The sequence below is a fragment of the Equus przewalskii genome, chromosome 9 (assembly GCF_037783145.1).
Source record: "Equus przewalskii isolate Varuska chromosome 9, EquPr2, whole genome shotgun sequence".
NCBI classification, from domain to species: domain Eukaryota; kingdom Metazoa; phylum Chordata; class Mammalia; order Perissodactyla; family Equidae; genus Equus; species Equus przewalskii.
Window position 1 is genome coordinate 69,586,968 of NC_091839.1, and position 27,543 is coordinate 69,614,510.

General features: G+C 39.6%; 1 protein-coding gene across 9 annotated transcripts in view; it reads left to right on the forward strand.

Moving 5' to 3' along the window:
• The first annotated feature begins 9,666 nt into the window (after positions 1-9,666).
• PKIB (cAMP-dependent protein kinase inhibitor beta) overlaps positions 9,667-27,543 on the forward strand; it is a 98,907-nt gene continuing 81,030 nt past the window's right edge. For 3 of the 9 annotated variants that reach the window (XM_070556922.1, XM_070556920.1, XM_070556927.1), the window contains exon 1: positions 25,760-25,889. Coding sequence is in view for 1 of the 9 variants with exons in the window: in XM_070556918.1 (XP_070413019.1) it covers positions 12,041-12,069 (29 nt within the window). In the remaining 8 variants the exon portion in view is untranslated. Of the gene's footprint in view, positions 10,022-11,993; positions 12,070-25,759; positions 25,890-27,543 lie in introns of those variants that run through there. The other 6 variants (XM_070556925.1, XM_070556926.1, XM_070556921.1 and 3 more) reach the window with 5 other exon arrangements.

A 27,543-nucleotide genomic window follows, 5' to 3' on the forward strand; every position in this document is an offset into this window, starting at 1 on the left:
GGGGGCAGGGTGGGAAAAGAGTTGAATGCAGCAAGTTTATAAGCTTTTTCTTTTGAAATACAGCAGAAATTTGTATAAGCTGTTTCTATATAGCTATCATAGAAATGTTTTGTGGAAAAATGGGGAATTTGTTAATAAAGACCCATTAAGTCATTTAGTTAATGTAGAAGATGAGAAGACTATCACCATTGAACTGAGAAATAATTTTTTATTTGTCCCCCTCCTTGATAGGTAACCTTGGTGTTGCTATTAATAGTGCCTTTATCAGATGATTTCCAGTGTATGACTTGGAATCGGCTCCCTTATTGATAATGAATAATGAATAATTTATAAACGGATAACATTCACAATTGTTAAAGTACTTCAAAGGCAATGTAGATAGAATTTTAAAATAATCCTAGTTAAGACTGTCCTTGTTTGAATCTAATGTAAAAAACCTGTCTTAATTTTAGAAAGGAATGCCAACATCCATTACAATTTTATATGAAAACTTAGGCATAAAAGCTTCAGGCCATAGAAGTTGTCAGGAACAGAGCTGAGAATAGAACTGGTTATCTCAGAATTGTGTCCTCCACTAAATTCTCCAGATAAGTTTTCCTCTGAGCAAAATGTAAGTGAACAGAGTTTCCCCTTTTTCTTTAAGATTTATTTCATTCAATCCAAAACATTTATAAAAAGTCCATTGTGTGCTGTGAACTATAACTAAGTGTTTTGTGGAAAAGAATTTATATGAAAAGCAAAACAAAACACAAACAAAAACTAAAGAGCAAAAACAGATTAATTGGACTCCTGTTTCTAGTCAAGATGGCATAATAGGGACTATATTTACTCTCCTGCCTGAAACAAGTGTAAAAGCAGACAAAATATATGGGACAATGTTTTCAGATATCGAACATTGGGCAGCATAGGACTATGATCCCTAAGAAAGAGGAAACAAATGAGGTAAGCACTATGATTGCCTCAACACAGTGTCTGAAGAGAGTCTCCAGGTAATAGCAGGTGGGGGAACCCAGGCTGAGTCTGAGCATCTCCCAGAGTTGAAGAGAAAACTGGTCATCTGGGGACCCAGAGTACCTGGCGGTTGCAGGGCAAAGTCCCTGTGCAGAGAGAGCTTCACAGAGAAAGAGCTCGTGAAGCCTCCACATCTCTTCCAGTCTTCAGTTGGCTACAAACCAGTTTATGAATGTAAGGAAACAAGAATCACTTGAAGGAGAACAAAGTCACCTAAGTTCACGAACAGCTGAGGGTAGTTCATGTTCCTATACATGGGATTTTAGTGACACTTCAAGATACATTAGATAGAGTACTCAAAAAGCTATTACCTTAAGAATGGAGCAAAATAAGCTCAAAAAAGAAGATTAATGACTTCTCTCTAATCCTATCTCATAAAACTTAATGGAAAGCCTCAAAAGGGTAAACTCTTTCCCAGTAACTTTACTATGGTCAAGAACAAAGTTCAAGAATACTAATAAAAACACAAAAATAGCCATCACCCATCCAACAAGGCAAAATCATAATGTCTGGTGGCTAATGAAAAATTACTAGGCATATAAAGAAGTGGGGACATAAGACCTATAGTGAGGAGGAAAAGCTATCCATAGAATCAATCCAAAATTGACACAGACAATAGAATTAGTAGGTGATGACATCATAAAAGTTATTGTAGCTATATCCCATATGCTCATGAAAGCAAAGATAGAGCATATTATGTATGGAAAATATGTAAAGACCCAAATCAAAACTCTAAAGTGAAAAAATACAATATCTGAGATGAAAAGGACACTATACAATTACCAGTAGATTAAACACTACAGAATAAAATAAATCAGTGAGCTTGAAGACACAGCAATAGAACTATTCAAAATAAAACACAGAGAGGAAAAAGACCAAAACCAAATGAACAGAGCATCAATGATCTATGGGACAACTTCAAGCAGATTAAGCGTATATGTTGATCAGAATCCTCAAGTGGGGGGCGGGGGGGTGGGAAGAAAAATTATTTGAAAAAATGACTGAAATGTTTCTAACCCAAGAAGTGCAATGGACCTCAAGTGCATGAAACAGGAAGAAAACTACACCAAAGGCATCATAATAAAAATTACTTAAAATCACTGGTAAAGAGAAAATCTTAAAAACAGAGAGTAAAAGACATTTTGTACATACGACGAACAGCAAATTTTTAAAAGCATTGGGGAAAAAACATGTCAACCTAGAATTCTATATCAAAGTCTTCATTATTATTTAAGAAGAGGAATCTTCATTAAATAGTTTGGAATCAGTCAGGAAAGCATGGCCATTGTCCGGTAAATCTTTAAGGAGATTGACTGCAGTTACTCCTTTTCTTCCAAACTTCTCTCTTTCTTTCTTTATTAATACAAGTTTGGGAAAAAGATTTATCTTATGCATATCTATTAATTGGTAATGCTAAGTTCTGATTTGTATAGAAAGATATCCTCTCGCTAGATATGGGAGTGGTGCTTAAGCTCTACCCTTTGGAAATTAATTGTTCTCAGACATTGCTATCTCCCTACAGTTCTCTTCTGCAATGTCAATTACTCTGCCCCACCCCACTACTGCTGACCTCAAAGAGTGTCGCACAAGAAGCTACTGAGAGGGTCAGTGTGTTTATAAAGCTACTCATTGATCACAGGAGAACCTCAAATGGTTGGGAAGGAGAAAATGAAAAAGAGGCAGAAAGGGGACAGGCTTTACTATTTTAAAATTTTGTCGAGGGCTGCGACTAACAAGGAGAATCACTGGTAAGATGCATCTAATTCAAGAAGCTCAGAGAAATATTCATGCTAAAGATTATATTTCAACCATTAACATACTTTAAATTAGGGAATACAATTTTTTGTTATTTGCCTTAAGTTTATGGGCTAATGTCAATTCTTTACATCTTTTCTACCTTTTGTACAGAACAAGAAAAATTACCAAAAAAAGTGTCCCAATTGGGTTAAGTTTAAATTCTCAGGGAATTTTTGAAAGGCTAGCCTCAAGTCCAGTGCCCCAGGAACATTTCAGAAGCTTCCTTTTTTAGAAGATGCCACCCACTCTGAGTTTCATCAGTGATGCTTGAGTTATGTTAAATTAGAGTTTGCCCCAAATCAAAAAGACCCAACTTATTTGATAAGACAACTTAGCATTTGTTATATTTATCTACAGTTATGGAGTAATTTGGGACCATAAAAAATAACATCTACTTTAAAGAATATGATAGATACCATGAAAATGTTACTGGAGCTCCAATAAAATGTATATTTTCTAATATAATAAGAGAAAATTCTAGAGACACCAAGATCCTCTGTGTTAGAAGTTGTGAATTAATTTTTTAATTATGACGATCATCTAATCCTAATGCTGTTATCTCTGATTTAACAAATCTGTACACAGAAACAATTCATAGAACAGTATGTTGAAATGCTTTCAAGTATTTCTTATATATATTGTTAAAAATAAAGCTTATTTGGGCAAATAAATTACCTCATACTGGCGAATCACAAAGATATCTTTAAGTTTTAGATTTCTTTAATTTCTTTTGATGTTTTTGCCAGGTATTAAAGTCATCATATTGAAGAAAGGAGGAGAATGGTAGGTGTTTTTATGTGTATATACATGTAATTATGGTTGAGTAGAAAGGTGTGGATGAACTTACTTAGGTATTTATGCAAAGTATTTATTGAATGCCTACTCTGGGCCAAGCACTTTGTTGAAGCTGTGCTAGTGGATGGCTAGATGGTTAGTAATTTTCTTTTGTTGGTCCTAAAACATTCAGATCGTCTCATTTACTGGGATGTTAGAAAATACTATTATGGAATATAAGAACTTCATGCTAAGAAACTTACAGTATAATTAGGAGACAATATGCATGAAAAGGTTTTTAAGGATGTGCCTAAAACCTGCGAGAATAATTTTTTCCTTTTAATTTAAAATTGCTGTACTCCCCAAATATGTGAAAGAAAGGCTACAACATCTGGATAGCAACTTGGCACACGTTTGAATGAATTGATCACAGATGGAAAAAAATTCATCAGTAGGCCTGTATAAGTAGATTATTTGTGAACAGGAACTTGAAAAATTAAGCAACATTACTTAAGAGTGGAAGGTAGTAAAAATAAGTGTACTATTCCTCTTTCGATTCAATTGTGAATTTTGGAATAAAGAAGCCACATGGAAGGGCAAGTTGATTAGCTTATCTGGAAAACAGGATTTGTGTTGGGAAATGATAAGAATTGAAGTGAGATGGAGATAGGTGGGTAAAGTGTTCTAAATGTTGGACTGAATAATTTGAATTTAATAAAGAAGCGAATTCAGAGACTTAAAAGAATCTTACAGCAGGACAATTCTTTAGTCCTACGTCTTCCCTTCAGAGAATACTGACTTTACTGAGATTACACACCATTGGTGACATTGACGCTGAGATTAGAACCCAAGATTTCTGTTTTCGGTGTTCTTTTTTTTTTTAATTGAGGAAAAATTGGTTTATAACATTATATAAATTTCAGGTGTACATCATTATATTTCTATTTCTGTGTAGACTACATCATGTTCACCACCCAAAGACTAACTACAATCCATCACAATACACATGTGCCTAATCACTTCTTTTGTCTTGATTGGTCCCCACTTCCCCTCTGGTAACCACCAATCCAATCTTTGTCTCTATGTGTTTGTTTGTAGTTGTTTTTTATTTTCTATTTATGAGTGAAATCATATGGTATTTGACTTTCTCCCTATGACTTATTTCGCTGAGCATAATGCTCTCAAGGTCTATCCATGTTGTTGCAAATGGCAAGATTTCATCCCTTCTATGGTTATATAGTATTCCATTGTGTATATATACCACATCTTCTTTATCCATTCGTCCCTTGATGGGCACCTAGATTGCTTAGTCTTAGCTATTGTGAATAATGCTGTGGTGAACATAGGGGTGCACATATCTTCATAGACTCTGCTACTCTGTAAAATAATGCCCCATTGACTAGGAACAGGAGAAATGCGTGGGCACAATGATAATTTGAAATACTTTCTTAGGAAATTTCTACTTTAAACACTAAAAGGAAAGCAGTCTCTTCCTCTTCCCCCTGCTTCTCATTCTACAGCCTCTGATCTTCTGAAAGCCAGTTGTGCCTCAACCTTTTCATTGCCTAACTTCTCCCTTGGTGGATGTGGGTCTGTGGCATCTTTTCTGCCACACAGCACGAGCAGGGTCACCAGCGGGCAACTCTGGCTCCACTCCCTGTGGCCATAGGCCACTATTTCATACACCAAGCCTGGTCTCAGGGCAACTTCCTTAGAGGTCACCAAAGATGTTCCTCTAATGCTCCTCAGCCCAGTTATGCTGCTGTCCCACTGCCACAAGTTGGAATCTTCTCATTGTCATCACTCAGAAAATAATGGATGGAAGCTTTGATGGAATTTATGGCCCCTATTCTGTCATGAGCAGAAGAGAGAAAGGACCAAATAGTGTGATGCTTTTTAAGGAGAGTTCCATTTGGCTCTGACAGCTACTTAACCATTTCTCAGAGAGCCTGTCAGCTGGAGGAAGAGGATGGGATAACACAATTAGCATCATTTCAACATTTCTTTCTCCTCTCTCTAGGGGTTTTTGAAATTGTCCTCTATAAGGCACAGCTTGGGAAACTAGCTCAGCCTCTGCCACAGAGGTAAAAGGTCACTCCTCCAGCCCTTCTAAATCTCATATTTTTAGGGAGGGATGAAATGTGGTCACCCTGTAAACTTTCCTTTAGTACCAGGGAAACACATATGTCCTCTGGAATGGAGGATGGCTAAAGAGGAGGAGTGGAGAACCCCATTTCCTCAAATTCCTGTAACCAGACTTGGCGCTGTCTCAGGTACACGACTTTTCTCCCCAGTCCCTTTTTGTGTCCAAGGACAGATAGCTGCTCCTAGAGATGTAAAGTCTCTCTGGGCAATTTTAATATTCTGAATTTTATATGTATTAAATCTCATGGATGGAAAGCTTTATAAACATTGATAAGCTTCATATTATTATAGATATGTTGGTTTGCCAAGTAGACCTGAAAAGCTATCAGCTGCCAGCGTCACCCAGCCTGGCTCTACCTGTGGCCTCAGCCAAGCTCACTGTAGAGGACTGAATGCTGGTCTCCAAAAAGGTATGTCCGAATCCGAACCCTGGTACCTGTGAATGTGACCTTATTTGGATAAAGGCTCTTTGAAGATGTAATTGAGGTAAGGAGTTCCAGATGAGATCATCCTGGATTAACCGGATGGACTCTAAATCCAAAAAGCGTCCTTAGAAGAAGAGGAGAATACAGACAGTAGAGGGGAAAAAGAGAATCTGTGGAGGTGGAGGCAGAGATTGGAGTTATGCAGCTACAAGCCAAGGAGCCCCAAGGATTACCTAGAGCCACCAGAAACTAAAGAGGCAAAATAGGATCCTCCTCTAGAGCCTTCGGAGGGAGCACTGCCCTGCCAACACCTTGATTTTGAACTTCTAGCCTTTGGAACTGTGAGAGAATAAAATTCTGCGGGTTCAAGTCACAAAGTCTGTGGTAATCTGTTATGGCAACCCTGGGAAACTGAGACGCTAGCCTTACAGAAACAGAGTAAGCTGGTGGATACTGTCTGCCTCTCCTGCCCAGGTCTCAGCTAACCTGGCCCTGAAGAAAGCAATACTAGATGTCATTTGAAACCTTGCAGCCACATCCTTTCTCCTGCCTCTCTTGGTCTCCCCTCAAAATACAATCTCCTGCGTTTAGCCTCTCTCATACATTACCCCTCAGGACGTTTGTGCTGCTTCTTGCTTCACCCATGCTCCCGCTACTCCACTTCCAAACAGGGCTGGCTACGGAATTTGCAGGGCTCAATGCAAAAGAAAAATGTGAGGTCACTTGTTTAAAAATGAAGCATTTCAAGGCAGGGACAGCAGAGCATTAAATCAAGCACTGGGCCTTCTTAAAAATAGAGCCCTATGCTACTGCACAGGTTGCACAACCATGAAGCTGGCCCTGCCTCCTAAATCTATCCACTCTGACCTTGCAGAATCCTCATTTGATACTGAAGAAATCCTACTACCTTCATAACCTATTCACATTAGGCTTCCTCCATTTTCTTGCTTTAGGTGAAAATTAGCTTTCTTCTAAGAATAGTTTCCCCGAGATCTCCCTTCACTATAGACTGCTCATGATCTCACACCTGAGGACCATGGCAGGCAGCACTGGCATCCTTTTAGCTCTCCAGTATTGCTTTTGAACTGTGTACCATCTCTTCTACCGGTCTGCGATCCAGTTAGGCTCTTGCTCCCTGGATATGTACCTTCTGCCCCAGGTCTGCACAGTCTTCCAGTTAGTTCCAGATCATTCCACTACATCATGGCAATCTTTGGTACCTGACTCACTTCTTCTCTATCCCATGGCATCACTATTGGTGACTTCAATGTCCATGTGGATAGCCTTTTCAGTACCTTAGTCTCCAGTTTCTTGATCTTCATTCTCTATCAGCCAATGCCAGCCACAGATCTGCCATAAAGCATGCCAGCATTCTACTATCAACTCTCTCAAGAAAATTATCCCACTTCCTGACTACAACTTCTTATCTTTCTCTCTCTCTCATTTGAGCGAGACTTGTAGTTCTTTGGCTTCTTTTTCTCTCTCCTTTTATGTCTTCGCTTATTTTCCTACACAGTCTTAAGTTAACCTCATAGCTCTGGCCTTCAAACACTCTCTTAAAAACAGTAGCCAAGCTTTCTCCTTGTCTTTCTATCAAACCGCTTGACAAAATCCCAAAGTCAGATTAATCAAGCTTTCTGCATTTAGAGTCAAATATTTTACACAAATTCACACAATTGTGTAGAACTACTATGACCACCAATTCCTGGACTCAAAAGTACTTTGTTGTACTTAGGATCAGGTTCCCTCTGCCATTCCCAACAGCAGCTACAGAAACCTTCTGGCCGTTTACCTGCCTCCATCATCTCCCTTACCTTCCTAGTAGAAAAGAGGGGCTATCAATAATCTTCCATCCACTACAAACAGACAAAAGCACTCTATAAAAGTGTTTTTCTTAAGTTGTTATTTTGTCTTAATTGAAGAAAATGTGGTTATATTTATTCATTTAAAAATTGCTTACTAAGCAGCTATTTGTACAGGTACCAATCTAGGTACTGAAGATAGAGCCTTCAAGGAGCACGCGTTCAAGTGGTTCTGATGATTTCAGATATGTGACTTAAAAGCATATCAGTGAGGGCTAATGGTTTTGTTGAATTTACCCAAAAATACAGATTTTACAAAACAAATTTTGTGAGTATAAGGAATACAGTTGCAGGATCATAAAAATACAATCATGATAGTGTAACTCATAAGTCCAAACATTTTAGTGTCTCTATTACAGGCTTTATAAAAGAAATAGGCCTTAGAATAATCTGCCTTGGAGAATAATAATATTCTATATCATTATATAATAAAGTAATAATAGGCCTTAGAAATATATTTGATAATGCCAAACAATTAACCTTAAAGCCAGAAAGACTTGAGTTCAAAAAATGACGTGGAATCTTCTTAGCTATTTCACTTTATTCAAATTATCTAACCTTGCTGAGCCTCAGTTTATCTGTCTGAAAACAGATGATTATTACCACTTGTGAGGGTAGAAATATTAAATGATTTGAAGAGCCAGACGGTAGCACCATAAGCAGATACTTTAAATTATTTGCCTGATTATATTGTCACAGCTTACATAGCCTTTGCCTAAAAAGAGAATTTGAAAGTAGTCGATTGTGCGTGGCAGCTATCATAGGCTCTGAGTAGGAAGCCGGAGCAGTATCAATGAGCATGTTGGTGTTAAGAAGACTCTGGACACGGGGGCTGGCCCCGTGGCCGAGTGGTTAAGTTCGTGCGCTCCGCTGCAGGCGGCCCAGTGTTTCGTTAGTTCGAATCCTGGGCGCGGACATGGCACTGCTCATCAAACCACGCTGAGGCGGCATCCCACGTGCCACAACTAGAAGGACCCACAACGAAGAACACACAACTATGTACCGGGGGGCTTTGGGGAGAAAAAGGAAAAAATAAAATCTTTAAAAAAAAAAATAAAAAAAACAATAAAAAAAAAAATAAAATAAAAAAAAAAAGAAGACTCTGGACACGAATAATGACTTTCTGGAAAACAGAGGAGATCTCAGGACCTCGGGGAGGAGAAACCACCTTCTCAGGAAGCAGAGAAAAGCACCTTAATTTTATCCGCAGTACCGTCATCCATTTAATACAGTGTTTAAAACACAATGGGACTGTCATAGTAAGGACCTCATTTTCCTTAGAAAGAACCTGAAAGTGAAGCTTGATATACATTATTTTCTACTTTTCTTAACCCCAAAGTTGTCCGCTTTGTACGTTGCTTTCCAATCTGTTAAAATAATCTGTTAAGGAAGACCCAGATTCCTGGTGCAGATAAGAAAACTATGCACATTCGTGCCTTCTGCAAGCAGCCACGATTACGTGAAAGGGCAATCTCCTGACACTTGGAGCACAAACCCTCCGGGCGCTCACAAACGCGTGGGACCAACAAGTTGTAGCAGTCATATCAATCTAATTCTTAGAAGCTGAACAGTCACCCAGGGGCGCTGACGGTGGCGGGGGCCGGGGGGCGGGGGAGGATACGCATTCTGTGATGATCTCAGATTAGTTGTCTGTTAACACGCACACAGGAACAAGAGTCCTGCCCCCGGTGCCCGCAGGGAAGAGACACCGTCGCTCTTGCCCCGAGAGCTCGGCGGTGGCCTGGGCTGCCCCGAAGGCTGGACACGGCCCGCGAGCCACGCTCTGCGCTCGGGGCGGCTCCCCGCGGCCGCTCCCTCCGCCCCCGGAGTCGCCGCCACCGCCTGGCTGCGCCCCAGCCCAGCCTCTCAGACGCGGCCGCATCCCGGCGGACGGTAGAGGCGGCAGCGAGCTAGAGCCCGCGGCGCTGCCCCGGCCACCGAGCGGCTGGGCGAGCCCGAGCGCGAGGGGACCCGGCCCGGGCGCGGCGGGCGGCTCTGCGCGCGGTGGTACGTAGCTGGCGGAGGGGCAGCGGGAGTGGGTGTCGCTGGTGCGAGGCTGGAGGGAAAGGGCTTGGAGAGTCGGGGAGACAGAGCGAGCGAGGCTATAGAACTGCAACTTTCCCATTTTCCATCCCGTCTGCACAAGCGCGGGGGCAACTCAAAGCAGATGCCCCTTTGCCAGGGCGAGCACATCATTAACAAGCGAACGAGGGTACTTTTAGATACAAGAGGGCGCTCAGGTCACCAGGCGTAACCAGAGAGGTCCGGTCACCTGCTTTTTGCCTATTACACCCTGAACGTGGACCTTGGTGTCTTCCTGTCATAACTTGCTGAGCCCTTCGCCTCTCCCGCCGGGGATGCCACGTCGTTTTCCCTGGGCTGCGCGTTCTGAGTCCCAGGTAGCCGCTCGCGGCCACCGGTCAGCAGAGACCCGAGTTCTAAGTGGCTCTGCCAGAGTCGAACTGTGTGGCTTCAGCCAAGTCACTTCACTTCGCCAGTCTCCGTCCATTCTTTGATAAAATTTGGAGGTAATTAGCCCAGATGATCCCAAGTGTCCCCTGCAGCTCTTGGATTTCCTCTGAGCCTAGGACTCTGGCCGGGAACCAGGGAGGACTAGAGTGTTACGTGGTCGCAAGGCTGAGGGGATGGAGGGCGTTGGGGGCGTGGGTTCTGGAAGCTGCTGCGGCTGCTGCTGCAACCCCGAGGGAGCACCTTCTGGAGGAGACGACCCTGCTTTACCAGCTGCCCCGGCGGCAGGTCGCTGCCCAGTGAGGCTAAGACAGAGGCCAAGTCTTCGTAGAGTTCATCCCAGGGAACGCGGCCGAAATGGGCTCCTTTGGAAAAGCGCAGGGCATCAGCGGGGCACACGGCAAAATCTAAACTGAAAACCAAAAACTGCAGGTGGTACTATTAGAGTCTGTGCAGGACTGGCAAGTGGAGATTCGAGGCCGATGATACTTAAACATTCACCAAGGAAAAAATCAAAAACTAAAACACTCATATTATTGGTTTGGATACTGGAAAAAGTGTTGGATTAGAATTACTCCGAGTATTGCATTTCTCTGTGTACATGTAAATTCAAAATCCAACTGTCGGCATTCTCTCTTCACAAGATGCCTTTCTTTTTACTGCCATTGCCATGAACAAAATTCCTTCTTGGATTTAATACTCATAGAGCTCAGAATTTGGATTATTAAGAAGAAATCTGATGGCCATAAATCTCAGAGGAAATGGTGTAATGGGGGTAGGTCCTGGATCAAGGTTGGTTAGAACAGTGTTTTGAAAACCTTTTTTGTTTCCTGTTACTATAACCCATGCTGGTCAATGCTCCTTTACTGATGCTATCTCAAGGGCGTATATTTTCTAAAAAAGATGTTTTGGAAGATCAAATGATTCAGTTTTGAAGGGAAGTATACTTTGGAAAAAAATTTATTAAAAAAGTTTTTAGTAATTGACTTTTTAGTCTTATTTTTACCGCAACTTTCTTCAACAAAATATCAAAGGCTAATGGAATAGCTTATGCAGAATATTTAAAAATGTGTCAAATTTGTTTTTTGTTAGAGAATTTTTCTTCTTTTTAGTCAATTTTAAACTAGAAATTTAGATTTCTAGAAATTTATCCCTTTCAATGACTTTTAGAGAAATTTTACCAAGTTGTAAAACCATCACAATGAGTTGGTTTTAGAACATTTTCATCACCCCAAAAAGATCCCTCATGCCCATTTATAGTTAATCCCTATTCTTATTCGCAGCTTCGGGCAGCCACTAATTTACTTTCTCCCTACAGAGTTGCCTTTTCTGGACATTTCATATAAATGGAATCATACAGTGTGTGATCTTCTGTTTATGGCTTCTTTAACTTAGCATAATGTTTTTGAGATTCATCCATGTTGTAACGTGTATCAGCACTTCATTCCTCTTTATTGTTGAGCAGTTTTCCTTATATGGTTGTACCACATTCTGTCTCTCCATTCACCAGAGGATGGACATTTGGGTTGTTTTCAGTCTTGGCCATTATGAGGTGTGATGTTAAGAACATTCACATGCAAGTCTTTGTGAGTACATGTGTTTTTATTTCTCTTTGGTAGATGTCTAGCAATGGAATTGCTGGGTTGTATGATAAGCTTATGTCTACCTTTTAAGTACACTATAGAATGACTTTTATGTAGAAGTTATATATTTACAAATGTAGAAAATTCTGGAGAAATAAATGTTCCTTACTGGATTGTATATGATTTGATACATAGTAGAGAGAAGGTTGGGAGAAGAAACATTTTGCTTCCTTTCAAATTTAGAGCTCAAATATAGTAAAGAATTTTGAAAAAAATGTAATATTTCTCAGAAGTAATAAAATATTTTTAAAGATAATTTTTGGAGTGGTTTTAGATTCACAGAAAAATTGAAAGGAAGGTACAGAGATTTCTGATGTACTCCTGTCCCCACACATGCATAGCCTGCCTCATTATCAACGTCACTCCCCAGAGTGGTCCATTTGTTACAATAGATGAACCTACATTGACACGTCATAATCACCCAAAGTCCAGATTTTAAGGTTCACTCTTGTACATTCTATGGATTTGGACAAATGTATAATCACATGTATCCATCATTATAATGTCATACAGAATATTTCCACTGCCCTAAAAATCCTCTTCTTTCTGCTTATCCATCTGTCCTCCCAATGTCTTTTTTTAATGCTAAATGAGAATAAATTAGGCTTAATCAAGATTAAATTTCCTTTAATATCCATTGAAAATGAGAGAGAAGATGATTTGAAAATTGTATTTTAAGTTGTTGAAGAGACTTAGACTTGAACGGCTTGATGGTAAATTCAGTGGTTTTCCATTCCTTCAACACAAGATTTTAACTGAGTTAGAAAAAAATCATTCCTTTCTAAATACCAAAAAAACAGAAAACCTATAAATGCTATGATAAAGTAAGCTTCCTTAATCGTGATGCCACATAATTCTTTTCAATATTAATTAAACATGTTCTATTATTAGATGTAGAGATCTAAGGCTCAAGATTAAGTTATTTAAATGTACAAAAATCATGTATTAAGGGGCCCAGTCTTGTGGCTTAGCAGTTAAGTTTGTGCACTCCACTTCGGAGGCCCAAGGTTTGTGTGTTCACATCCCGGGGAAGAATTAGCACCACCGTCAAACCATGCTGTGGCAGCGTCTCTCATAAGATAGAGGATGATTGGCACAGATGTTAGCTCAGGACCTATCTTCCTCATAAAAAAAAAAAAAATCACATATTAGAGATAAATCCAGGGCTCTTATCTTCCTGTTTTAAAACTTCTGCCATTAGTACATGCTCTTCTGAGTCCTGTTGGTCTCAGAAATTTTCATATTAATATGCTCTATGTACTTTTTATAAGTCATTATCAGTTAGTGACATTACAAGTGAAGAAGTCTAGGTTAAGCATTTGAAGATACTCATGAAAACAAAAATGGTTATTACTATTTTTTCTTTTTATTGGAAGTACAATTGATTTTGATTTTGAGAAATCAAATAGATAGTCTGCTTTCTTGTTTTTTTGTGTGAGGAAGATTGACCCTGAGCTAACATCTGTGCCTATTTTCTTCTATTTTGCATGTGGGATGCCGCCACAGCTCAGCCCCATGAGCAGAGGGTAGGTCTGCACCAGGGATTGAACTTGTGAACCCTGGGCCACCAAGGCAGAGTGCATGGACTCAACCACTATGCCATCAGGCTGGCCCCTAGATAGTCCACTTTTTACTCAAGTGAGATACACTTTTCATTCCAGCCTCGTTGCAAATAGCAGTTTTGGACGTCTGCCCAGGTAGAGTGCACACGCTCAGGACTTTGTAGAGCAGAGTGGATCTGTGTCCTTCAGTCACTCCTATTCTTAAATGTGATGGTGTCCAAGAATTTGGTGCTTGATTGGAGAAGTTCAGAGCTGTCTAAATAATAGAACAATTCAGATTTGCATATATTTCTGAACAGGAGGAGGTAATCTCACCTAGAATCCTGGATCAGTGAGAATAGGATTTTTTAGACTGGAAAGAGGGCCCGGGGAATGAACACTTTAAGATTATGTAGTCTGGAGCCAAGATAGCTTGAACACTTGTCTGGGGAGCAGCAGCAGAAGCATTTACAGACAATATTAATGGAGCTAAATGCCTTCCTCTGCCTCTGAGATTCTCCCTTCTGCACCCTCTACTTCCTTCTAAGCCCTAAAATCTATGCTGATGAAAAAAGTCCCATTTGGGAGTGTGGAAATTTACACGGTTAACTGTAGGCTTTTTGAGTGAAGTAAAGGAGGAAACTGAGGTCCAGTGTGACAGTTTCAGGAATAAAGCCACGGAAGACAGGAACAGTCTGCCCAAGCATGCTTATATTTAAATGATCACGAAATGATTTACTTCTAGACTAATCTCTATGGACTGGGCTAATATGTCTTAGAAGAAAATACTGTTCTTAAAATCAGTCTGTGTGTGTGTGTGTGTATGTGTGTAAGCAAGGATGGCTTACTACTCATGCAATTGCATTGGTTTATTATGTTTGTTTATTTTAAAAATTAGAATAAGTACTTCTATGATATGCCTCTGGAGCCAGGTATAATAATAAATCTCAAAACACTGAAATAAGTCCCTCTTTTTTGCCTTTCCCAAAGAGGTCTTGAAATCTTTTATTTTTCCTAATAAAAAGCCAGCTCATAGATATGATGGATTTTGTCACATTCTGAAGGTTTGTAAAGAGTCTATCGGGCCAAAAGCAGATGTTACAAAGGCCAGGGCTTCCACAGAAACCACTCTGCCTCTCAGTTCCTCCACCCCTGAAGAAAGATGTCTATCATAATTGTGTGATTGCAGTAAAGAAGCATTTTTCACTACTGTGAAAAGTTAGAAAACCAAAAAATAAAAAACAACTCTACATCTCTCTAACATGCCATGAAGTTGAGTGTATGTATCTGTGTATACTCTTGTAGCTGTGAGGACTTTGGATTTGAGGGGTGTTAGACAGACTGTTGTGGTAGTCCGAGCAAGGATGCTAAAGAATGAGTCAGGGATTAGGGATGAAGAATTAGAGATAAACAAGAGTATTCAAAGTCTAGAAATATCAGGAACCAAAAATGATCAGTCTTGATGATAATTGGGATATGCAGTTAAGGAGAAGTGGGAATGAAGAGTGCTTCTAGAGTCTTCGCTTGAGGTTGAGGCCTGGCACTATTTACATAGATGGAAATACAAGAATGACGGCACATTTGGTGGGTTTATTGGGTTGGATAATGTCTCAAATTTCATGCACTTCCTAGAATGTGACTCTTTTTTAGAAATAGGGTCATTGTAGTGGTAATTGGTTAACATGAGGACATATTGGAATAGGGTTGGTCCTTATCCCAATACAACTGGTGCCCTTATAAGAAGAGAAGAGACACAGAGATAGAGACACATAGAGGGAAGAAAACACATGATGATAGAGGCAGTGATTGGAGTTACGGAACTGCAAGGGATTCCAAGATTTGCCAGCCACCACCAGAAGCAAGAAGAGAGATGTGGAACAGATTTTCCTTATGAGTCCCCAAGAAGCAACTAACCCTGCTGACACCTTGATTTTGAATCGCTGGCCTCCTGAACTGTGTGAGAATAAGCTCCTGTCATTTTAAAGCACTTGGTTTGTGGCAATTTGTTATGGTAGCCCTAGGAAACTAGCACGTCTCGGGGAAGATAATGAATAAAAGATGAATCAGAAGTGAAGATATCCAAGAGGCTATTGTATAACAAGTTCAGCAGGCATGGATTTAGTTGATCTTGGCTTCTAGGAGGTAAATATAATGATGAGACCTCCTATGTCAAGCACATAGAATGAGAAGGGAAATGGGAGAAAGTGGAAACCTGGGAAGCGATTTGCCCTGGGAGCTCAAGAAGAGAAGCCGGAAAGGGCATTGTCATAGCAACACGGCTATATAGATCTTCAAAATGTGTGGCATGATCAATAGGTCATAGTGATCAGAAGACCTAGCAGAAGAAGAGTTTGAAAGGACTTTTGGTTTGACAAGTGGAAAGTGAGAGTAATGGGTTTACGATTGGGAGGTAGAAGCCAGATTGTGTTGGGTAAGAAATGGGAAGTAATGAAATGGGATCAGCCAGTGTTGAGCGCTTATCCCAGGATGATTATAGCTTAAAGATAGAAAAAAAGTTTGGGGCAGGGGAAGGAGGGAGGGCATGTCAGGACACAGAGTCAAATTAATTTTTAGTTAATGTTCCAAGGAGAGCCTTGGTTCTCTCCTTAGATGTTATGAAGGACTCATTAGTGTGGGAGAGGCTGAAGGTACAGAAAAGATAATTCATGGAGCTGAGTTCCAAAGGAGGAAATGGGATTAGGGTAAAGGTAGAGGGCTTAAACATATATTTTACTTTTCAATATGTAATAGAAGCTTGAAATTTTTTCTAAGGCACAGTAGTTATTTTTCCTTTCCATAAAATTGATAGTAGTACATGTTAAAAGAAGGGAAACTACTATTTACTGAACAACAGGCCAGACCCCCAACTAGGTACTTTCACATATTTCCTTTATTCTCCGACTTGTGGAGATGGTCTTGTGGCTCTGTTTTCTGTGTACTAGGTCCATGCCCAGGATCCGAACCGGTGAAACCCTGGGCCACCGAAGCAGAGTGCTCGAACTTAACCACTCGGCCATGGGGCCGGCCCCCGCTCTTCATAATCTTTATAACATTGTACACACCTGTATCATTAATTCCTTTAAATAAATTTCTAGACATAGAATTGCCAAGTCAGAGGATATTCACTTTTTAAAAGATTTTTTGATACATTTTGCTAATATCCTTTTCAGAAAGCCTATAGCAATTTATACTCAACATTCTAATCACATATCAACACTGTTTCAAAAATTTGAAATTTAAAAATCAGAAGGAAAAAATAGCTCATATTTCTTTTTCTTTGACTGCTAGTGAGGCTGAGTAATTTTAGTTAGCCAATATGTTTATTGGATATTTTGGATCATTTTTATTAATTGCCTTTTTATATTCTTTGCCTATTTTTCAATCCTTTCTTTGTTTGCAAGAATTTTTTACTCATAAGGATATCAACTCTAGTTAGGGTGTATTGCTTTGTGGAAAAAACTTAAATTTTATGATGTCAAAGCTATCAATTTCTTCTCGCATAGTTTTTCATTTTATTAAGCTTGAGAAGGACTTTCCCACTTGTAAAAATATTCCCCTGCATTTTTTTATAGTACTTTTGATCTCTTTTTTAAAAATTTAAATATTTAATCCTTTGGAAGTTATTTTAATAGGGAACGAAGTAGGGAGTCTAACTTGATTATGATTATTTTTTAATGGCTGGTCTTGTCTCAAATCCGTTTGTTCTGTAACTGATTCTTCCCCTGCTGATTAGAAATAGCATCCGTGCTTCCTCACCACTGTACCTGCTTGGAGCCCTCCTCTTATAGCTGTCCTGCCCATTGTGAAGTCCCACATACTTTCCACCCACATGCTTTCCTGCCTGCCATTCCTGCACATGACTCTAGGCTCTTCAGTTATCTTCCTAAGCTACCTTGATCCACATCTGTACTCACCACCTCACCCCAGAAGGCAAAGGAATTCATGTCCCACATCACAGATGCTCTTTCTTCCTAAATTCCCACATTGCCAGTTTGGGAACATATAATTATTTTAGCCCTGCAAAACAGATAGTTTTCTAATGTTCCAAATCTCTGTTTTTATCATTTGTCTACTCATTTTTCCTCTCTGCTTTGAGACTTTATTATGCTTTGTGCTGCCTCTCCCTGACCTGGCCTCTGCTTTTTATTCTTCCTTCTAAACCATTCCATTATGCCCTCTGGAACACCTGTTCAATAACAATAAACTCCTCTTAACCTTCACTCTTTTCCCTAGCCCTGAAACTCGACTCTCTCCTGGGCATCTCACTTCCCCTTGAGCCCTTTCTATTGAAGACCCTCAATCTCAGGGTAGGGAGGTGAGTCACATGCCCTCCATATGCCATATCCTACCTCTAGACCATTATTTCTCCACCCTCTTAGACTTAGCCTTGTTCTTTTGAGCCATCTGCCTGTACTGTCCTTTATCATTGCTCATTCCTATCATCTGCCTGTCATCTGGACAAATTTCTCCTTCACTGAACTCCAGCAACTGGTGTACAGTCATTTTCTTCCACATTTCTCTTGTCCTCAGTCTGGGTGACTTCATGTCTGCATCCAACACCACAACCTCTCAGTTTTTGACCTCCACAACTCAAGCAGTAATCTTCTCTTTTATCTGTTCTCACCCAACCACTTCTGTGGCCACACCCTGTACTTGTTATCATATGAATTGTTTCTTCCTAAACTCTCAAATTTAGAAACTCTCTGGGCATAGCATCGTATATCCTTTTTTTATGCCAATCCAAAGATTCACACTACGCTTGTCCTTTGCCTTCATTGGGATGGCTGATTCTTTAATCCATCTATTTTCATTCTCTGTGTTCTTAGTGTTTGAATTAAGATGTTTCTCAGTGGATTTCATGTTTTTGTCAGCGCAAGTCAACGGAGAACCTAAGAATTCTTTGTACTTCTGGCTAGTCCCTTACCCCTCTCCCCAACAACCACAGCAACCTCAGAGTCTCATCGCCATTTGCTTTGAGTCCTCCATGACCTAATGACTCTTTATCTTCTTGTTTATGCAAATCACTGCAGAAATATGTATATTCTCAAATAGCTCGACCAACTATCCTGGTTTTCCTGGGACTGAGGGGATTTCCAGAATGCTATGTGGAGTAAGTCCTTGACATAAAGACTCCACACCTTTGAAAATTTTGAAATTCCTTATTTTCTTTTTACACATCACCTGTTTTCATCTTCACTTTCAAGCTACAAGCTATTATTTCATCTGAAGTATGTGATAGCTCTTACTGTTCCTGTTTTCTGTATGATCCTTTTAATCTCTTGTGTGTTGAGAAACTCAGGTAACTAAGTGCATTAGTTAGGAATGTTACAGTTGCCCATGATAGAAAAATCCATGTCAAATTGCCTTAAAGAGACAGAGAGAATTTATCAGATTTATGTAACCCAGATTTCAGTCATAGCTTGACCTAGAGGTCAAATTATTTTGTTAGGAGCCAATTTCCTTCTACTTTTGGCTCTACTCTCCTTCAACTTGGCTTCATTCTAAGAAAAAATAGCTATCAACAGCTATGGGCCTAACGTCTCAAGTTTAAATTCAAAGAGAAAAAAGTGTCTTTACTTAGTAGCTTTGGCACCAGTCCTAGGATGGACTAACTTGCTCATCAGCCCACTCTTTAAGCGTTTGCTGGGTTGGAAAAATGTAATAAGCCTGCTGGGGCAGGTTTGAGTCACATGCCACTTCTGCACCAATCACTGTGACTAGGGGCATTTGGAGCTCTGATTTGTAAGGTCTGGGTCTCAGCTTCATTCTTGGAAACAACTGAATCGTGTGGAATGAGGTAGGAGGGAAGGCTCCTCAAAGGGGAAACGGATATTTGGCAGGCAAAGTTATCACTATCCTCCGAACTGAGGACAAACAGGTTAAAAAGAAAACAGAGGCATAAACAGGCTCTAATTAAACCTGCCAACATCATTAGTGCAAAGGTTTTATGAAATTAATTTTGACTGAATAGGAGTATTTTTTTTTGTTATTATGAATAAACTTTATTTTTCAGAAGTTTTAGATATACAGAAAAATGAGCAAGTTGTGCAGAGTTCACACATATTCCCTCCCACATAGTTCCCTCAATTTTTTTTTTTAATTTGTTTTTTCGGATGTACATCATATTTCAAATTCTGTATACGTTACATCATGTTCACCACCCGAACACTAATTATGGTGCATCCCCTCACATGTGAGCCTAATCACCCCTTTTTCCCTCTCCCCTCCCCCCTTCCCCAAAGGTAACCACCAGTCCAATCTCCAATGCTATGTGGTTTTTTTTTTTGTCATTTTTATCTTCAACTTATGAGTGAGATCATATGGTATTTGACTTTCTCCCTCTGACATATTTCATTCAGCATAATACCCTCAAGGTCCATCCATGTTGTCACAAATGGCCGGATTTCGTCATTTCTTATGGCTGAGTAGTAGTCCGTCATGTATAAATACCACATCTTCTTTATCCATTCGTCCCTTGATGGGCACCTAGGTTGCTTCCATGTCTTGGCTATTGTGTATAATGCCGCAGTGAATATAGGGGTGCAAGTATCTTTATGCCTTTGTGTTTTCAAGTTCTTTGGATAAATACCCAGCAGTGGAATAGCTGGATCATATGGTAGATCTATCCTTAATTTTCTGAGGATACTCCAAACTGCTTTCCATAGTGGCTGCACCAGTTTGCACTGCCACCAGCAGTGAACAACGGTTCCCTTCTCTCCACACCCTCTCCAACATTTGTCATTTCCTGCCTTGTTAATTATAGCCATTCTGACCGGAGTGAGGTGATACCTCATTGTAGTTTTGATTTGCGTTTCCCTGATAGCTAATGATGTTGAGCATCTTTTCATATGCCTGTTGGCCATCTGTATGTCTTCTTTGGAGAAATCTATGTTCAGATCTTTTACCCATTTTCTAATTGGATTGTTGGTTTTTTTGTTGTTGAGCTGTATGAGTTCTTTGTATATTTTGGATATTAACCCCTTATCTGTTATATGGTTTGCAAATATCTTATCCCAATTGTTAGCTTGTCTTTTCGTTTTGTTGATGGTTTCCTTTGCTGTGCAGAAGCTTTTTAGTTTGATGTAGTCCCATTTGTTCATTTTTTCTTTTGTTTCCCTTGCCCAATCAGACATGGGACTTGAAAATATGCTGCTCAGACCAATGTCATAGAGCGTACTGCCTATGTTTTCTTCTAGAAGTCTCATGGTTTTGGGTCTTACATTCAAGTGTTTAATCCATTTTGAGTTGATTTTTGTGCATGGTGTAAGGGAATGGTCTACTTTCATTCTTTTGCATGTGGCTGTCCAGTTTTCCCAACACCATTTATTGAAGAGACTCTCCTTTCTCCATCGTATGCTCTTGGCTCCCTTGTCAAATATTAGCTGTCCATAAACGTGTGGGTTTACTTCTGGGCTCTCAATTTTGTTCCATTGATCTGTGTGTCTGTTTTTGTGCCAGTACCATGCTGTTTTGGTTACTATGGCTTTGTAGTATAATTTGAAATCAGGGAGTGTGATACCTCCAGCTTTGTTCTTTTTTCTCAGGAATCCTTTGGCTATTCGGGGTCTTTTTTTTTTTCTTTTTAAAGATTTTATTTTTTCCTTTTTCTCCCCAAAGCCCCCTGGTACATAGTTGTATATTCTTTGTTGTGGGTCCTTCTAGTTGTGGCATGTGGGACGCCGCCTCAGCGTGGTTTGATGAGCAGTGCCATGTCTGCACCCAGGATTCGAACCAACGAAACACTGGGCCGTCTGCAGCGGAGCGCGTGAACTTAACCACTCAGCCACGGGGCCAGGCCCTATTCGGGGTCTTTTGTTGTTCCATATAAATTTTAGGATTCTTTGTTCTACTTCTGTGAAAAATGTTGTTGGAACTTTGATAGGGTGAATAGCAGTATTTTTAATACACTTATTTTTGACTTTATTCTTTGTAGTTTAAGTTGCAAAACAAGTAAGCTTTGTATAGACAAATTTTGTTCAATGTAACTGTCTTTAGTTATCATTAATAGATTTTATTTTAAATTCTGCATGACAAAATAGTATTTTGAAGATAAAAATAAGAAAGAAGGGAATCTTTCTTTGTTATGTAAATATTTTTACAGCTAACATTTAAGAAAACACATCGACACATAATTTGGGAGATAATTGTGGGAAAAATCACTAAACTGGAAATTAAAAAGCTTTGTCGTGAGGCCATCAACTTTTAATTTGCCATGTGACCCTCAAGAAGTCTCTTAATCTCTTGAGATTTCAGTTTTTTGTCAACATGATTACACCAGTATGAATAATATGGTTTCAGTTCCTCATCAGGAGATCAGTACCTTGAAAAGGTACTTGTATTATTCCAGAGTCTATAATTCTTTATTTTATTGCTACATGTGCCCATTCATTTTCAGGTTCATTTCTGTGGATGATTATAGACATCCTTTATTTAAGTGTTTAATGAATTTTGGAACTCAGTACAGGCATATCTGAGATGAATAGTTAACTAAATTCAAACAAAGAAATATCTATTAAAAAGTATCCTCCTGGATTCAGGCACTTGTGTTTAGTGGTATGCATACAGGAATGAGTGAGCCTCCATCCTTTCCATAAGAAGCTTAGAATCACATCTGTTTCGGGGAGATGAGGGAAGATAAGATGCACAGACCTTCTTGTGAGGAAGAAGGCAATAAGTGCCGTGAAAACTAAAAAGTACTGTGGGGTTTCAAAGAAGAGAAAGATAAACTTTGAAATTAATCAAAAAGACTTTATAGAGGATGTAGTAATTGAGATGGATGGTCCTTGAAGGACTGATGGGCTTTCAATGAATGGGCAAAACATTCCAGACTGAGAGAACAGCATGAACAAAGGCACAAACACAGAAAAGAATGGGACAGAACTGTGAAGAATTTCAGGGACTGGAAGAAGATAAGGGTGGAAAGATACATTGAGGCTGTAGTGAAGAATCTTAAATGCTGGCATGAAGACTTTGGACTTAAATTTGTGGCTAATTTGCATCCTTGAAAGTTTTTAGGGAATCATATAATGAGTGCTATATTCTATGAGTCAAAAATTATTTTGACAGGTTATTTATATGTGGATAAATACAAGAGTTGTATACATTTTTAAGAAGAAACCAGATAGAGAAGAAATGTTTATTAGCAGAATCTGTTAAAAAGAATACTAAAGGATTTTGGTTTGTGGCAAATTCAATATGAATTGGTAATGTCAAGTGACTGTCCAACAAAGGTGATGTATTTTTAAGTTGTGTTAATAGCAGTATCTTATCCAGAACACGGGAAGTGATGGCCCACCTCTCTTCTGCCCTGGCCAAATCGTTCTGGATACTCTACTCCTACAAGTAAACACACACACACACACACATTGATCAGGAAGGTGAGTTACTGCAGAAGTGACAGAAGGAATAGTCATAAAATGGAGATATTTAGCTAGAAGAAATGAATACTCAGGAGAGAGGGCATGAAAATGTGGTGTAACATATGTATAAAAAAAGAGAGAGAAACAAGCACAAGTTTTGGAGTTAGATCTGGGTTTAAATCTCAGCTTTGCTCCTAACCAGCTGTGTTATTTTGCAAAAGTCACTTATCCTTTTGCAGGCTTAGTTTCTCTCTCTCTCTCTCTCGTTTTTTTTTGTAGCATTGAGATGATACTCTTTACTTGCAGTTTTAGTGTTATGGTTAATGATTGTTAATTACCCAGCACATTTCCTGGCATCTAGGACACCTCCATTACTTGTGACCATTATTTTATTTGAAGGACTGTCTTACAGGTATAGGGGTTTAGACTGGTCCTGTGAAGCACCTGCAGAAAGATTTATACCTCAAAATAAAAAAGATGTTATAAAGGTGAAGCTGCAGTAAAAAAGTAATGGTGTGTCTAAGTCGGGTAGCACTCTTTGAGTTCACTGGTGGTGGTGGTCGGCGAGAGCCAAGGCAGAATGTGTCTTTCACATGAAAGGGAAGGAATCTGCCCTCAGCATAAGCCAGGATAGATTCCCCAAGCGAAGGGCTTCTCACTCTTTTCCACCAAAGAACTCCCAATAAACTGGAGGCATAACTCGAAGCACTCCATTGAAAAGTACAGAATTTCTTTGAAATTTCATATTCATCTTAGAAATTTGTATAAATTTTGCATTCTACTTTATCATGTGTCTATTTTGCTTTAATATATAATTAATGCTTTGAGGAAAACTGCTTTGATATACACAATTTGTCATGTGGTTGGTTGCGAGTACCTTCCGGCCTGCAGTTAACTATTTCCAAGGGTACGAAGGATAGCCATAGCAGTATATTGAACTCACAAGCTTGTGGTAGGCTAAGAATCTCTCTCTAGATGAGTCTACACAGACAGGCTAACAATTAAACTTAAATTATGCAGATAGGCTAACAATTCAGATTTCCATTGATTAGAATTTGTGTTGTGTGGATTAATTTAGACCGTTATGTTACTACTAATATCAAAATATTTGGCAATGGAGTTGCATAAACATATATGTGAACTTAAGAAATTACAGAAAAAGCACAGAAGCATTGCTGTATGTGAACGTAGAGGCCTGTGTCTCCACCACTCGAGGTGGTGAGCTTAGGTTGAGCAGCATCCTGATATTACACTTGGCTGCTGCATTTGTGAGATTTTGTGTGTTTGCTCCTGTTCGTATTTATTTTTTTAATTAGTGCTTTGAGGGAGACAGATGTTGACTAAATGCTATTTTGTGAGGTATTATTTAGGAGGTTTTAAAATGAGAATAACTTTTTCTTGCTTTTTATTTAGCCTTCATTTTTTTTGGTTTCTTTTATACTCTCTTTCCTACTTTCGTTGGACCAAGATTCCTGAAAAAACTGCTTTCAGAGTTGCTAATCTGAATGGGAAATTATCTTCCCAGAGCAGCTCCAGACCAGCTTTTAGTGACCAGGTAGCTCTCTTGAGTTGCATGTTGTTATGATTATAATAAAAGCGGCACAGGCATCTGATTATTTTAACCACATTACTGGGTGGATTGGATCACTGCAGAGGTATCTGCTTCTTTGCCCTCGAGGACTCATCATGGTTTAGAGGGAAGAAAACCAGCCCAGAAGACAGGAGATTAAGTTTTTGATTTGGTTTTCGGCAAGTTACTTTATCACCCATCCCTGGTTAATTAAGAGGTTAAACATACCCCATCCTCGTGTATTTTACAATTTTGCCTAGGAGTACTGTTCTCTAATCATTAGTAAACTATGATATATCACCTCCTTAGTGCTAAGGAATATGCCAGGCATCAAGGAGACCAGGTCAAACAAAACAAGATCCTAGCCCTTGAAGAACATGGGATTAATGTTGAGAAGGTAAATAACTAAAACATTGTGACTAATGCCACCGTTGCAGTATGAATCAAGTATAAAGACTCTCAAAGGTGGATATAAGTAATTCTAAAATCAGGTCTTTCAGAGGAGGTGTTGTTATTGCTAGATCTTGAAAGATTTAGATGTATCGAGTTTGAGTTGAGTCTAGAAAGAAGGAGACATTGAGACTGAAGATATAAATGTGGATTTAACTATAGATAAGAATTGAAGGTCTTTCCTAGGAATTGCTATCCTTAAAAAGGAATCTGTGTTAAAATATTTTAGGAACAGACTTGTCATAAGAGTAATGTGGTTTAATTCTTATATTTTTCCCTTTTTTGTCTGTTAACAGAAAATACCTAAATAGCAAAATACTTTGAAATTTTGAAAGCTTTGAAAGTCATATTTCAAACATGCTTTTAAAGGGAATGGCCTCCTTTCTGTGTGTGAGCGTGCTTTTTTTAATAGACTTTTTTGGCCACAGATTTTGGCTCTGATACATTAGTTTTCTGTCAGCTTCTCTAAAGATCCAAGGATAGAGTTTAAATTAAGGATACATTCAAGGGTGCCCTTCAGGGTAGGAACTAGCCACACTGATTTTTATTTAGCGACAGTTGGAGAGCGTTCTGAGAAATGTGTATAGATTATGTAACTAGTGACTCAAGGCCCCTGGCCTCCTGTTAACCTGGCCCTCTTCAGAGGCAGTGAGCTGGGAGCAGCTAGGTCAGACTCAGCCCTGTTGCCTAGCAGTCCCAGAAGAGCAGTCATAAGAGCTTGTTGCTGAGCAACCGGGGGGCGCATGGTGGCGCACCATCCCCCACGGAGTTTTACAACAGTGGTGGACCTGTACAGTCTGGCCGGGGGCCAAGCCTCCCTCAGGGGGACAAGGGTTGTTAGCAGTAAGTATTTGACCTTAGAATCAAAGACAATAACTTATGTTCTGTGAACTTGCAAGCAATTTATGGAATTATTGATGTAAATTTAATTAAACATGAACTTGGAGCAAGGCAGGTAGCTGTAGCAGCTAGAGTTCTCATTTCAAATACTTTCATTCCAGTTTCTTTCTCCTTCAGGCTTAGTTGCAAGGTAAGTTTTCTGGGTCAATGGAAAGTAATTTTTCTTCATGCCACATGGCATATGTAACTTTCCCTATTAACATTATTTAGCCAAAGCAAATATTTACATTTGAGAAAAACCAGCAAGCTAACTGTGGACTGACCAAGTAGGCCGGAATGGCAAAATATTTGACTCAATATCAATGTAAGAACTTGCTACTAATATTTGAGATACTGCTTTGAGTTTTCTTTCTGTATAGAAAAGTCAGAACATAAGGACTACATCTTATTTTATTTTTAAAATTTAACGTAGTCCATAAATGACTGTTTGGGAGAGTTGATAACATGTGGAAATGAATCAGCTCTCCTAAGAAGGCTGAGTTCTGCTTTTAGGACTTAACCTTGCCTGTGTTGAGCAATGGCTTCTCCCGAAGATCCAGACACAGATATGTTTTTTTTTGGGGGGGGGGGGGTAGATTAGCCCTGAGCTAACTACTGCCAGTCCTCCTCTTTTTGCTGAGGAAGCCTGGCCCTGAGCTAACATCCGTGCCCATCTTCCTCTACTTTATATATGTGGGACGCCTACCACAGCATGGCTTGCCAAACGTCGGCACCAGGGATCCGAACGTGGGAACGTGGGAACTTAACCGCTGCGCCACCAGGCCGGCCCCCCCAGGCACAGATTTTAAAGGCCGAAACAGCTCTTTCAATATCTTGGGATAACTCATAGTTGTATCTAAGCCTAAAGTGTGAAGAAGAGGAAGATGCCATTGTCAGATCTGAGAAATAATTAACAATGGCCAGCTAAAAGAAGTAATATAAACCTTTTTTACCTCTCTCCCTCCCACTAGTTTTGCACTTCTGGCCGTGGGCTGTAACTGCCTGTTGATCCAAAGGGTTCCGGAGACAGGGTTTTGCTCTGGGTACAAAGGGGAAGCTTCCTTTCTGGCATTGGGACTCGCACTCTTTGAGGGATCTGTATTCTTTAAAAAAAAAAAATAGTTAAAAATTTAAAAATTTCTCTCAAGGGGCTGGCCCCGTGGCCGAGTGGTTAAGTTCGCGCGCTCCGCTGCAGGCGGCCCAGTGTTTCGGTGGTTCGAATCCTGGGCGCGGACATGGCACTGCTCATCAAACCACGCTGAGGCAGCGTCCCACATGCCACAACTAGAAGGACCCACAACGAAGAATATACAACTATGTACCGGGGGGCTTTGGGAAGGAAAAAAAATTAAACAAAATCTTTAAAAAAAAAAAAATTTCTCTCAAGAATGCACACAGGTTTTTGTTTTGCATACATGCATGCACACTCACTAATGTGTCTAAGCCATTCTATTAGAGTATACTGAGCTATTCTATCAATAGTAATAGAAAATTTAAATGTTTTTCTAAGATGCTCTATTTAAAGTTATTTAGCTTTTGAAAGTGATCCTTTTACTATTTTATCATATGTGTCATCAGCAGGAGCAGTCTACTTGTCTTTGTTATATAAGGATATTTA